At 48.5% G+C, this 14721-nt stretch overlaps 1 protein-coding gene across 2 annotated transcripts in view; it reads left to right on the top strand.

Annotated features, from left to right (window-relative positions):
- Window positions 1-7501, top strand: part of VSTM4 (V-set and transmembrane domain containing 4) — a 115947-nt gene extending 108446 nt beyond the window's left edge. For both annotated transcript variants that reach the window (XR_012417725.1, XM_065520708.2), the window contains one exon: window positions 6726-7501. Coding sequence is in view for 1 of the 2 variants with exons in the window: in XM_065520708.2 (XP_065376780.1) it covers window positions 6726-6788 (63 nt within the window). In the remaining variant the exon portion in view is untranslated. The remainder of the gene's footprint in view (window positions 1-6725) is intronic.
- Window positions 7502-14721: the final 7220 nt, after the last annotated feature.

The following is a 14721-nucleotide window of genomic DNA, read 5'->3' as shown; positions in this document are numbered from 1 at the left end:
GCTCCTGCTTCCTGTCAGCACCGATCACCTCTCTCATGGACCACCACTCTGACCCCTGACCTGTTCCCTGCCATTTAACCCATGCTCTGACATGCAGACTGGCTGAGTCACCCCTGCCCGACATCCTGCCCTGACTGCCCTCAGGATGCCCAGCACCTCAGGGAGTAGCAATGCCCCTCATACCTGCTTCCTGTCTACCTTTCTGGTCACACCTCTTGCAGTTTCCCTGCTGTGCTGTTGACCCAGGCCTCGGTGGCTGTGAGCTGCCACCTTGGAAGCCCAGCCCAGTGTGGTGTGGAGCTTCATGGTTGCAAGAGTAGGCCTGTGCTGGGCGTGGGCGTGTCCCATGGCAGTGGCAGCAGTGGCCATGATCACAGCCCATGGTGCTCTGGGAACAGGCCTTGGGACTGGTGAGATCCCCATGGGCAGCCAGCCACCCAACCCTGTCTTCAGCAGCATCTGGAACTGGAGGAGCAGGAAGTCCAGGTGGGGTCCCATGCTCTCCCAACTGCCCCATCACCACTGACACAGCTGCTGGCTGTGACGGCAGCCCCTGTGGCAGCAAAGAGCTGGCAAGTTCCACGGGAAGTGCCTCAGCCCTCAAGAGGCAAGCAGCAGGTGAGCATAACAAGGATTGACCCCAGGGATTCCTAGGAAGACACCTTCTGGGCATTCTTTGACATGTTAATGGAGGGACAATCAAAGAAAGGGCAGGACCAGCTCTGGTGAGGGAGTGGGACTCAGGAGACTCTGTGCAGTGGCAGATATTATCTCTGCCCCAAGGTAGCAGTGCAGGCCTTCCCAGGTGCCAGAAGATGGTGACTTGGTTTCCAGGAACATGGCCTTTCTATAGAATGTCCTCACTAAAAGAGACACTAGAGGTTGTCTACTTAAAATCCCCTTCTGTTCCCCACCGTTTACACAAAAGACCATGATTTAAAGGAGAGTTTAGGTCACAGAGATCCAGGGTGGACATCAGGATCTGGACTCAGGCTTTCTCTGCCCCTTCCATAGCTCCTCATGCCCTGGCTCTTGTCTGTGGGCTCCTCGCCAAACGCTGGAGGACAGCCGAGGCCCAGCCTTCTCCAGCAGGGCTGGATGGGAGGATTCAGTGGAAGGTGGCAGCTGGGCGCCTCCCGTTGAAAGAAGCAGGCTCAGCCATTCCGGGGGTGGGAACTGTCTCCTAGGTAAGCTTAGCTTGCTCAAGGGACGTTTCAGAGCTCAATGTCAGTTCCATAAATCTTTGCTGAGCTCCTACTATGTCAGACACTGAATTTACACAGTATTCATGTGTTCACCTAGTAGTAGGCAAAACATCCTATTATGGTTACTGTTGCCAGAGTGTCTTCTGTTTGCCAGACATAGTGCTAGGGACTGCATGGCAGCCCTGAAAGGCAGGTGGCATCATTGCTACTGGATAGCTCTGAGAAATGAGGTTCAGGGTCATCATAAGAGATTTGCCAAAGGCCACACTCTTAGTTGCAGAGCTGGATTCAAACTCAGAGTTTCCCAGTACCAATCCTGTGTTCTTCCTATTATGGCATAGGAAAAATGAGTTATATCAGAACCAAAAGAGATTCTGGTATAAGAACCTAATGAGAATTAATCCCAAGGTGCCCAGGAAACTAAAAGGAGGAAGTGTCTGTCTGAGTTGAGCCCTGGTGGAGGGGCAAGAATCTGCCAGGAGGCAGAGGGCAGGGACCTTCCTGGACTATAAAGACCAGCCAGCCCTGATCAGGGAGTGGGACTCTTCTGGGAAAGCGGGCCTCTTCTGGGGAAGTGCTAGGTCCCAAAGAGCAGGACTATCTGGCCCCTTGGTGGCCAGCCCACCTCGGGGACTGTAATAAACAGTGGACCCAGAAGCTACCTGGGAACTGAGATGGACCAAAGGGATTTCAAGTAGTGAACAAGCGAAGAGGGCTCCGGTGGCTTCACACTGTCTCTCCCAACCAGGTCACAAGGTAGTCTTGTCCCAGGATGAGGAAACTGAGGCCATTTAGAAGTTAGAATACATGCTACAGTGAAAAGGATACTCTGGTATGCCTATGGTGCAGCAAAAAGAACAAAAAGATTTATTGCAGAGAAAAGTTCTGTACCTTAAGACCTCGCTAAATCCGGGCATTCTTCACACACTCATCCCCAGTGAAGGGGGCTGGAGGGCCCAGTTACTTCTAGCTTCTATTTGTTTTATTTTGACAGATTGGGCATCTATATGCAAATTATTGTCCCCACGGTTGATTCCAGATATCTGAGTAAAGATGGAGACAGTTGCTAATGTACAATCTCCTGTTTATTTCCAGCTGACCATTGACAGCACGTGACTGGCTGGAAGAGATGTCAATGAGGTTATTCACCCAGAGTTTGGAACTTCTTGAGTTAACAGACATTGGTGTGCAGAGACGCACTGTTTTCTTGACCCCTCAACCCTGGAGGCTTCTCCTGTCTATCTCAATCTGGACAGCAACCATGCTACTTGGGGCTGACACCACCTTCTCGGGGCAATTCCTGAAAACCTGCAGAGAGCCTTGGCTTCCACCTGTTCTTCACATGCACCTGCCCTCCATCATAGCTCTGTCATAGCTCAGCTGGGTTTGTTGTTGTTGTTGTTTTGTGTCTCCTCTGCATTCTTGCACATTCTCTTCCTAATCCAACCTTGCTCCAATCTCTCTCTGTTTTCATTTCATTCTCTGCCTCTCCCTCTCTCCCTGTCTCGTTATTCTATTTGCAAGTAAAACGATAATGTGCGTCACATGCAGGTTGTAAACTAACCGAGTGTTCCAAGCTGTGCTCTCTGGCTTGGGCACCAGACTCAGGACTGGATTTCCCAGAAGGGGCTTGGTGTCTGGAGTTGTCACGCCATTTGCTTTCTCTTGCTGCAGCTATGGCTTTTCTCACTGTAGTGTGAGCATCGGCTTTAGGGTCAGAAGCTCTGGTCCAAGACTCGAGTCTGTTTTCCATGGCTCTGTGTCTTTGAGAAGCCATTTGAGCTCTCTGACCTGCAGTGTCCTCATTTGAAAAGTGGCTAGGGCCAACAGGACTTAAACAGTCACCTTCCCACCTGGAACAAATCCGTATCCAGGGCAGAGGGCAGGGTTGGGTGAGGATGTTGCAGGGACATGGGGGGCTGCGCCCCAGAGCTGAGCTGTCACATAGTCCTGGAGCTGGGAGTGGTCATGCTGGGAGGTAGAGAGCCCAGGGCTGGCTCCCTCATCAGCTTGCTCTCGCCATGGCCTGGAGATAAAACCCTCTGCTAATGTCATATGACCTGTGTGAACACACGGAGCACTGTGCCCGTCACAGAGGCTGTTCCACAAGGGTCAGCTCCCATCATTGCCGGGGACCTTCCCTGACACTGGCGATCAGTCCCCAGCTCCTAGCAGGGCTTATCTGGCAGGGTCTTCCTTCCTTAGACTGTTCTTCTTTGGAGAACAAGGTCATTAACGGATGGCTTTCTTCTCTCCTGGGGACAGTGAGGGCAGGCCCTGCCAGCTGGGTCACCACACAATCCCTGCTGCCTGTCACAGAGCTACTACCTCACATTGCTTCTCAATACTTAGAAATACAACCAACTGCGGAGAAGGACTGGGAAGGTGCTTTGAAAACTAAAAAAAAAAAAAGAAAAACAAAAACCACAACCCACAAGGCAGGAATTTCTTTTTCTTTTCCCTACAGATTTTGTTTCTAACTAAAGGCATCCAAATTCCCTACCCCAAACCACCACATTGTCCAGAGCTTCCACAACTCAGCAAAACACACACACACACACACACACACACACACACACACACACACACACAAAAAAAAAAAAAAACACGGCTATATTTATCCTGTTGGCAGCCCCCCTCTGCCAGTTTCCATCAAAGACCGGCCTGAAATAACATGCATGTCTGGGGGTGGTGACATGGCTGAGGTGGCTGGCGGCACCCTCTGCTGTGGTGGGGCCAGGGTGGCCTTGATGGGAATTCTCAGTGTTCACACCTTGGGGCCCTGCAGAGGCTCCTTCTCTGTGAAACAAGAAAGCTGGTACATTTTTACCGAGAAACACTGGACCACTGTGGACCAGGGAGCCAGCTCAGGGCTAGTCCCACACACTCAGTTCAGCTATCCCCAGCAGCATCTAAAGGCACCCCAGGCCAGGCGTGGTGGCTCACACCTGTAATCTCAGCACTTTGGGAGGCCAAGGTGGGTGGTTCGCCTGAGGTCAGGAGTTCGAGACCAGCCTGACCAATATGGTGAAACCACATCTCTACTAAAAACACAAAAATTAGCCATGCATGGTGGCATGCACCTGTAGTCCCAGATACTCAGGAGGCTGTGGCAAGATAATTGCTTGAACCCAGGAGGTGGAGGCTGCAGTGAGCCAAGATCACCTCACTGCACTCCAGCCTGGGCAACAGAAAGAAAGAAGAAAAATAAATAAATAAATAAATAAATAAATAAATAAATAAAGGCACCCCAGTCAGAAAACCACAGCTAAGATCTTGGATCTGGAGGAAATGTCCTCAACTTCCTAAGAATAAGCCTGGCCTCAGTATCTAGATAGTTTCAGGCTACTGTGTACAGGCTTGAATTGAGTTTTAAAAAGCAAAAGACAAAATGTTATTTCCCCAGATGCAATCCCAGCTCTGGAGCAAGGTGTGAGAGTCACTTATGTTTGTAAGTTGCTTATAGTTTGCAAAGTGTGTTCCTGGTATATTTATTTTTCCCCTGAATTCAACACATACATATTTTAAGTACTGTCTCTGAGGAAGGGCCAGGAGTTGGTCTAATTTCAGCCCACTCTAGGACTTCCTAGCTATTTAACGAAGGCAGTGGCGTCTCCTGCTGCCTCCTTATACCCAGACAGGCTCACCCCCTCATGCTGTTCATCCATATCAAGTTGCCTTTCATCCTCCAGTGACGCCACATCACTGTCTGCCCTGCAATCTGTGATGTTCAGACAGGCTCCGTGTTTTCTTCTGAGTAACTGTGTGACTCTGCAGCTCACACACTGACATCTCAAAGCAGAGAGAAGTGGAGCTTTTAAACATGCACAAGGCCAAGTCAAACCCATGCAGAACAGATGACCTTGCATCCACCCTCTGAGCACTCTAGTACACTGCATGTGCCCCTGCAGGGTTGCCCCCACTAGGATGCATTCCCGACTTTTATTTTTTGCTTTTTTGATTGTGGTAAAACTTACATAACATTTACCATTTTAACTGTTTTCAAGTGTACAGTTCAGTGGCACTAAGTGCATCACATTGCTGTGCAACCACCTCTGCCATCCATCCCGGAATTTCTCCATCATCCCAAACTGAAACTCTGTCCCCATTAATAACTCCTCATCCCCCTGTACTCACCAGCCTCTAGGAACCACCACTCTGCTTTCTGATTCTTTTTAATTTATTTTAAGTTCCGGGATGCATGTTCAGGGTGTGCAGGTTTGTTACACAGGTAAACATGTGCCATGGTGCTTTGCTGCACCGATCAACCCATCACGTAGGTATTAAGCCCTGCATGCATTAGCTATTTATCCTGATGTTCTCCCTCCCCTGCCCCACTGACAGGCCTCATTGTGTGTTCTCCTTCCTGTGTCCATGTGTTCTCATTGTTCAACTCCCACTTATGACTGACAACATGTGGTGTTTGGTTTTCTGTTCTTGTGTTAGTTTGCTGAGGATAATGGCTTCCAGCTTCATCCACATCCCTGCAAAAGACATGGTCTTGTTCCTTTTTATGGCTGCATAGTATTCCAGTGGTGTATATGTGCCACATTTTCTTTATCCAGTTTATCATTGACAGGCATTTGGGTTGATTCCATGTCTTTGCTATTGTGAATAGTGCTGCAATGAACATATGCGTGTATGTATCTCTATAATAGAATGATTTTGTTTCTATACATTTGCCTATTCTAAGTGCCTCATAGTAGTGAAATCATATGGGATTTATCTTTTTGTGCCTGGCTTATTATTTCACTTAGTATAATGTCCTCCAGGTTCATCCATGTTGTAGCATGCATCAGATTTCCTTCCTGTATAAGGCTAAATAATATTCCATTGGATGTATCACCACATTTTGTGCATCCATTTATTTGTGGATGGATGCGTGGGTTGTTTCTGCTTTTGGCTGTTGTGAATAGTGAGGCTATGAACATGGGTGTATAAGGACCTTTTTGAGTCCCTGCTTTCAAAGGGTGCGTGTTTCCTAAGAGTCATTCCGTCATCATGCAGCACATGGCCTCTCATAGACCCAGTGCCCTATAAATGCAAGGGGACTTCAAAAAGTTCATGGGAAAATTGAATATATATATTTATGTGTGTGTGTATATATATACACACACACACTTTATTTTTCAAAATAAACTTCATCAACATCAAGACACTTTTGTAAATGGTGATACCAGCCATTTAGTCCATCCCTAAAGAAATGAAGATCCCAGGAGTTTAGCCATGTCAGTGCAGTCTTTTTTACCTTATTAAATGAAAATAAATAGATGCGCTTTACATATGTTTTAAGATTAGGAAAGAAAAATAAGTCAGAAGGAGCCCAATCATGGCCTAATGATTTCCATCGAAGCTGTCACAAAATTGCTTTTGTTTGATGAGAGGAATGAGCAGGAGGTCTGCCGTGGTGGCAAAGGACTCCCTGGGAAGCTTTCCCGGGTGTTTTTCTGCCAAAGTTTCATCTAACTTTCTTGAAACACTCTCATAATCAGCAGATGTTATTGTTCTTTGGCCCTCTAGAAAGTCAACAAGCAAAATGCCTTGAGCAGCCCACAGAACTGTTGCCATGACCTTTCCTCCTGACCCGTCCACTGTTGCTGTGACTCGTCCACTTCCACTTCTTGGTAGGTGTTGCTTTGATCATGCTTTGTCTTCAGGATCATACTGGTAAGGTCATGTTTCATCTCCTATTACGATTCTTCAAAGAAATGCTTCAGGATCTTGATCCCACTTGTTTAAAATGTTCATTGAAAGCTCTGTTCTTGTCTGCTGATCACAACGGTTTTGACAGCATGGAGTGGAGTGTGCTCAATTTTAATTTTTCTCAGAGTTGTATTAGCTGAGACAGTGGAGATGTCTATGATGTTGGCTCTTGTTTCTGCTGTTAATCATTCGTCCTCTTCAATGAAGGCCCAAACGAGATGGATTTTTTTTCCTCACAAACTGATGCGGATGGTCTCCTGCTGCAGGCTTCATCCTCAACATCGTCTCATCCTTTCTCAACACAAGTTACTTATTTATTAACTGCTGATTTCCTTGGGGCACAGTCCTCATAAACTTTTGGTAAAGCATCGATAATCTCACCCATTCTTTTACCCAATGTTCACTATAAATTTGATGTTTGCTCTTACTTCAATTTTAGCAAAATTCATGTTGTTCTCAAAGGGACTTTTTTCAAACTGATGTCTGATCCTTCTTAGTGTCTCAAACTAGATGCTGTTCAAAAATGTTATAATGAGTTATTATGACTTTATTTTGATACAAAAAATTTAAAATGCATCATAGTTTTTTCATCATAAGCATTTTCCACGAGCTTTGTGAAGACCCCTCATGTGCCCGGGCTGCGTCATTGCCATTTCTTGCCTTTCAGGAGCATGGGGTCCCACACTGTGGCAATGAAGACGTCTTTGGAAGTCAATGTTCTCTTTGAGAGACATTTAGATATTTTGATATATTAAATTAATGATAACCAAGGATAAAATTTAGTGACTAAATTAGTCACTAAATTATGTATCTAATTTGTAATTAAGACCATTCTATTTATCTAACTCAATGATTAGGGGGAATTGAAGTGGCTTGAATGAGAATTGGAAAAAAGCTGCAATATTTGGTTTTCACAGTAGAACATCCTAGTAGTCATTTGAGGTCTGAACCTGATTTGGATCCTTGAAGCAATGCCATGTGAGCCCTGAGCAGGGAGGGGCTCAGGGGTCTGGTGAAAGTGACCAGCACGTGTCAGGCCCCTGCCTGCTCGGTACAGCTGTCCCAGCATTCTTGCCCAGCTGAGCCTCTATCCCAGGAGCCATTGGCCTAAATCTATCCATCCCGATTAGCCCAGCAGGGGTGCTCTTGTTTAGTTCATTGAGAGGGACCCTAAAAACCCAAGGATTTAATAGGTTGCTGGAGTTCAGTATATGGCAGAAGGAGGCCAGGGGCTGGTTAGCTACAGTGCAGGCCTTAGACACCGTGTGATATTCTTAGAATATCATCTTGAAGCATTTCAGCCACTTTCTTGCTGTTTCCAGCTTCTTACCACTCTGAGTCTTATTCTCACCTATGAAATGAAGAGGTTTCCTCTTGAGCTGTGACTAGGCTCAAAGAAGCTTGCACAGCAAAGGGCCACGCAGCCTGCCCGGGGCCCACTCCGTGCTCAGGGCATGTCCTTCAGTGTAGATCTCCCTTCCCGGGTCTGCTAGCCGCACCCCTGCTGCTTCACTGCATGTGGCCAACCTGGGGCCTCAGTTTCCTCACCCACAATATTCTGACAATGATGGCATCCTTGAAGACTTTTCTGAGGATGAGGCAGAACTGACAGTAAGCCCCTGCCCAGGGACCGGTCCACAGCCGGTGTGGGCTGTGCAGTTGTGGCTTTCCCTAGGCAGCCGGGATTCTGGGTGTTGGAGGCTTTCCTCTGCTTCCCTGTGCTCCCTGGGTCTTAATGGCTGCCTGGGGCCTCTGGCGGGGGCTGCCGGGTGGGAGTCTCCCCAGCAGACCTCTGCTCAAGCGATGCTAATTGTGCCTGAGAGAACGGCTCACTAGAGTGGAAAATAGTCCTCATATATCTAGCTGAAGACGATAATGACCTTTTAAATAACAGAAGCAATTTTATTTCAATACCTCAATTACTCTGAACTCTCAAATGTCAAAGTGCTCGGCACTTTCAAAATAGCTTAATATAGACATTTATAGCACTTAGACACAGCTAGTTTCTTATCTAACCTAATTATGTGTTGTACAGGAAATGGCGAAGCTCACCATCTGTGTTATTTTTCACAGTGATCCCCACGCACGGCCCTGGGCTCTGCCTGGAGTCGGCCAGGAGAGTTTCTCCCCGGCAGAGAGTGCTGCTGCTCTGGGAAGAGGTGTGGTTGGGGCTCTGCCAGGGGCATGACCTCCAGCTACAAGAGGAGAGGAGGTTAAAAGTGGCCCTCCCAGTTCAGTGAATATCAATAGCACTGCGCCCTGACTCAGGAGAACTCTCACTTGTGTGGGGTGCGAAGGCCCCTGGGACCAGAGGAAAGGCCAGGGAGGGGGGCCAGGGTAAGCTGAGGTGGGGTGGGTGGGGGTACTTCTGCCTTGTTGGGAAAAGCCAGGAGCCACCTTCCCAGGATGCGAGATGGAGCGAGGCCAGGATCACCTGGCATGGCCAGCAGCACCTTCTGCTCCTGTTTCCCACTGCTGTCTGCCTTTCTCCATGTCTGCACCAGAGGCCACCGGGGTGAATGGCCCTCTGTGTCCCCACCATTTCCTCTCTGATCTGGTTCCTGACACTCTCCATCACTGTCTCGAATTGCAGCCGCCTCCCTGCTGCTTCTCAGAATGGCCCCTGCCCCAGGACAGGCACTGCTCACCTCAGCGCCTGGAATCTTCTGCCAGGACTCCCACATGGCCATGCCCTCTTTTCTCCAGCTCCCAGATGCCACCTGTTGGGGAGCCTGTCTCTGACCACCCTACCACATTTTCTCTCCCCAGGGCTTCCTCGCCCCTTCCCTGCTAGTTTAGCGTTTTGTTTTTCTTCCTTAGAGTGGCGCCTCACATACGAGGTTTGATACCTCTGTAATTTTTGTCTGTCTCTCTAAGCAGAATGCAAGCAGATTGCAGGCTAGTGCTTTTGCTTATTACCATTTCAGTATCTCCGGTGCCAAGGCATAGTAACCACTTAATGAATACATGTTGAGTGTATGGTGTATGTGTGAAGGGAGGGAGGGAAGGAAAGAGGCCACCAGTCCAGGTTGTGATATCTGTGAAGGGGGTGGGCAGCCCAGGGCTCCAGCCTGACCATGGTGGGTGGCTGGGTGACAAGCATGCTCTGCAAGGCCACCTTCACCACTTACTGGCTGGGCCAGGCATCCAGCTGGGGAAATGCATGCATTGCACACTATACATTGTCATCTTCTGACAAGACTGGGTATGCTCACTGACATTTTACAGATACAGAAACTGAGGCTTGGAGAGGTCACATAGAGTTCCACGAGTTCCTCAGCTAGAGATAGGCAAAGCAAAGCTGGGACATGATCCACAGTCTGTCCTGCTCCAAAAGCTACATCTTAGCCAGGCTGGGTGCTCCTGGCTGGTGTAGCTGCCGTGAGGCTGCCCATCTTGGCAAGGCCCCCTCTGGACCTCCTGACTTCCAGGCCTCCTGTGCCCTGCGCAGGCCTTGTCTCAAAAGCTCCCCCACCCTGCCCCGGGGGGCCAGGCAGCAGCCCCCTGCTCCCAGGACGCTGCCTACTCTGTCTCTTGGCATCTCTGTTCTTCTCTGCCTGGCTTCTGCTTGCTCACCTATGTCCAGCTCCCATGCCTGCTCTCCCCTGGCATATGGCACGGCACAGGGCTGGAGACGCCCCTGCTGAAATCGGCCACAGCAGAACTGTCTGCAATGACCGTTATCCTGCCCTTGGCAACATGCTTTGTAGCGCTGTGGAGGCCTCCTTTCAGTTTGTTGTTCACTCATTCTTCATTCATTTATTCGATCTGCCTTATGGAGCACCCCCATGGGGCCAAGCCTCTCTAGGCAGAACAGGCAGAGAGGTGTAAACAGGACGTGATTTCTGATCTTGAGGCCTTCACAGACACATTGGGGAGTTGGAGAGCGTACGGACATGGTCAGTTAGTGCCACGGTGCAGACCTTCCTTTCCCTGAATCCTCTTCCCCCACAACTCAGGTGGGATGAGGAGCCTTCCTTGGGCAGATTATGGGAAGAGGCAGGGCAAAATCTTATGCCCCCTGTGGAGAAGATGCCACCTCCGCACACCCAGGCCCCTCCTGAGGGAGCCGGGCCCCTCCGCTGGTCCATGACCTCTCAGCCCCTGCAGCAGGCTGGGCCTGGCACTGGCACTGCAGCAGGAGGCAGGTAGGATCCCCCATGTTGGTGGTCAGACTGTCCAGGGGGAAGCACACACAAAGTACCACCCCACTCCTCACCCCCACTAGGCCATGTCCTATTCAGGTGGCCTGTGTGAGGGCAGTGGGAGCACAGGTGAGAAAGGGGCAGGGGAGGAAGAGGGAGGGCCATGTCTCAGAGCCAAGGAAAGGACCCTGGAGCTGAGTGTCCCACCTGGAGGCTCAGCACTGTTGGAATTCCTGACCAGGACTTGGAGCTCTTTGCGGCAATACGGTGTCAGCTGGGGAGACAGACTCCCTGAATCCAGGCCCTCTCAGCTTGGACTTGGCACTCAGCATCTCTGAGCATCAGTTTCACTGGCTGCAATGCATGAAGATGAGATGAGATAGCACGCATCTGCACCCTTCTGCCCTGCAGCTCCCAGTCCTCTGATGGGCACCCCTCACCACCTTCCTGGTATGTCCCACATGTCCCATCTCACGGGGCACCAGTTCTTGCACAGCACTCCTCATTCGCTGTGAGCTTTTCATTTTCTCCTGGACTGCCTCTAGGACTAGATTGTAAAATCTTCTGGGCTGGGGCCTTATCTGCCTCATTCACCCTTGTATCTTGGCACCTAGAAGACTAGATGTTTAATAAATAATTATGAATAAATGTAGAACGAATGGTGGAGTAGGTTGCTCCTGCAAATTATTTAGAAATGTGTGCAGATCAAAGCTCCAAGGAGCCTAGGTCAGGGAAATGCTGTGAGCGTTCTCTTTTTACACCCACAAAGTGAGGGTCACAGGGAGACGAGGGCTTCTGCACAGTTCCCAAGCCCCAAATCTCCCTGAGGTGTTGCCCAGGTTTGTCAATTAAAACAGGATCTGGGGCCAGTCTAATATTGTCCACACTTGAAGCAGCCTGCAAAAACAAAGCAGTAGGAAATGACAGGCTCTGTTGCAAACCAGAAAGGCTATCTAAGCCTCTCCAAGGCTTTCAACCCTCAAGTAATGACTCTCACTGTGTAGCCCAAACAGAAGACACTTGCAGGCTCTGCCTGGTCCCCCAAACCACCAGTTTGTGACCCTGCTGTGGTTCTGGGGCCCCAAGAGACTGGGAGGCTGGGGGCCTCTGCCCCAGCTGCTGGGGGTCGTCACCATTGACCACTGAGACTAAGAGGACCAGGTGAACAATTGGCCAATCCCTTGCTCACCACAGGCATCTTAAGAACTGAGACCCCGCAGCGCTGGTGAGAAGGATTCTGCTAACTCTCACCATGTGATCCCAAAGTCCTCAGGCTCTGCCAGGGAGCCTTGAGGGAGGGATGGGAATGTCCCTCCTCTGTGAGCTGTATTCCCTACTGTAAAAGGGCAGGTTGTCCAGATAGGACCCTGCAGTTCTAGGACATTGTCTGGGGGTGTCCCATGCCCTCAGGATCCGGTTTTCAGGATCCTGGAGGATGCTCCATCTTCCTTGTGCGTGTCATGTACCTCCAGCCCCCTGAGGACCCCACTTTTGCACTGGGCCTACTGCTTGAGCCCCCTCTGACTGCTCTGCATGTGCCCCTCAGTCTTGTTGAGCCCCAATCACACTGTGTTTCTAATGTGGAGAAGGCGCCTCTCCCCACCTGGAGCTGACTTTGCTGCTTTGGTCCCTGAGCTTGTCCCTGAGCTTGTGCCCAAGGCTTTCCATGCTCTTCGCAGGATTGCTCTGGGAACTCATCTGAGAACAGGGGCTGGAAACCACAGCCACATTTCAATATAGCCCCAAAGCTAAGAATGGCTTTTGTATTTTTAAATCTTTGGAAACACATCAAAAGAAGAATAATATTTTGTGACGCGGAAATGATGCAAAACTCTAAGCTCGGTGTCTACAGTAAATAGTGGCATCAGGACACAACCGTCCTCCTTCACATATGCATTCAAGTGTTGTCTCTGGCTGTTTTCATCTCTAAGGGCAGTGTTGATCTTTCTGGAAACTGCCAAACTGTTTTGCAAAGTGTGTGTATCATTTCACATTCTCATCTGCAGTAAAAAAGAGTTTCAGTTTCCCCACATCCTTGCAAACAGGATGGTCAGTCTTTTTCATTTTAGCCCTTTTTATAGAGTTGTAGCATATCATTTGGTTTTAATTTGCATTTGTCTGGTGATAATTATATTGAGTAGCTTTTCCTGTGCCTGTTTGCCGTCTGGATATCTTCTTTAGGAAGTGTCTGTTCAGATCTTTTGCATATTTCTTCTACTGTGTTGTTTTCTTGTTACTACATTTGAGAGGTTTTCAATATTATCTGCATACAAGTCTTTGGTTAGAGAAATAATTTACAAATATTTTCTCTCTGTCCATGCTCAACTTTTTCTTTTGTTAACAGTGTCTGTGATGTAAAATATTCAGTGTCAACTTGATTGGATGGAAAGATACAAAGTATTGATCCTAGGTGTGTCTGTGAGGGTGTTGCCAAAGGAGATTAACATTTGAGTCAGTGGGCTGGGAAAGGCAGACCCACCTTAATCTGGGTGGGCACAATCTAATCAGCTGCCAGAAAATACAAAGCAGGCAGGAAAACATGATAGGAGAGACTGGTCTAGCCTCCCAGCCTACGTCTTTTTCCTGTGCTGGATGCTTCCTGCCCTCGAGTCTCAGACTCCAATTCTCCAGTTTTGGGACTTGGACTGGCTCTCTTTGCTCTTCACCTTGCCGACAGCCTATCGTGGGACCTTGTGATCGTGTAAGTTAATACGTAATAAACTCCTATATGTGTGTGTATATATATAGATATATAATAGTTTATTATTTATACATATCCTATTAGCTCTGTCCCTCTAAAGAACCCTGACAAATACAGATTTTGGTACCAGGAGTGGTTCTAGAGGAACAGAATATTAAGGATGGAGTTCTTTTGTGGCTTTGGGATTTCTGGAGTTGGCTGCTTAATATGAGTAGACCAAAAAATGCTAAGGACTCTACTTGTAATAGTATGGAGAACACTGATAGTCCTTGGCTTGAACTGTTTAGAGAGTTACGCAAAATAAATGTATTTGACACTCCTGATTCACTGCTCATGAGAGCCAAGGCGTTTAGTGACTCTATACATAATACATTTGACTATATGTGGGAAACCAAGGAACATAATTAAGCTGGTTGGTTGCTCCTAAGTCCAGAGGATAAAGTGATGAGTGCAAATGAATTCAGGGATTCTGCCTCCTGGCTTCAGAAGCAGATACTGAGCCTCAAATCTGTTAAGATTGCCCTGAGTGAAAGTCTTATCTCTTGCAGAGAAAGAGCTGAAATTATTGAAAAACAGGCACAAGCTCTTATTATGCAAGTGGGTGACCTGCAACGAAAGGTGCATGCACAGCCTCACCAGGCATCTACTGTTAAAGCGAGGGCATTGATTGGAAAATAATGGTACCCTGCAACTTGGAATGGGGACATGTGTGAGGATCCTGATGAAGCTGGGGTCATTGAGTTTGTAAACTCTGATGAATGTTTCTTGTCAGAAGAAATGGCTTCTCCATCCACAGTAGTGGCAACGTCCCTTCTGACCCATGCTACCATCAGCCTTTCACCTTTGTCTAAGTAGATAAACCATGCACTGCTTGAGGCAACAATGAGACCTCCCATGAAGCTGTTGCCAGGCAAAAGAATGTTGATTTCCCTCAGGAACCACCTGCAACACCCTTGTTTGCTTCTAG

Source organism: Macaca fascicularis, chromosome 9, assembly GCF_037993035.2.
Source record: "Macaca fascicularis isolate 582-1 chromosome 9, T2T-MFA8v1.1".
Classification (NCBI taxonomy): Eukaryota; Metazoa; Chordata; class Mammalia; order Primates; family Cercopithecidae; genus Macaca; species Macaca fascicularis.
The sequence above is the reverse complement of the archived record's forward strand: the minus strand, read 5'-3'. Positions and strand labels throughout refer to the sequence as shown.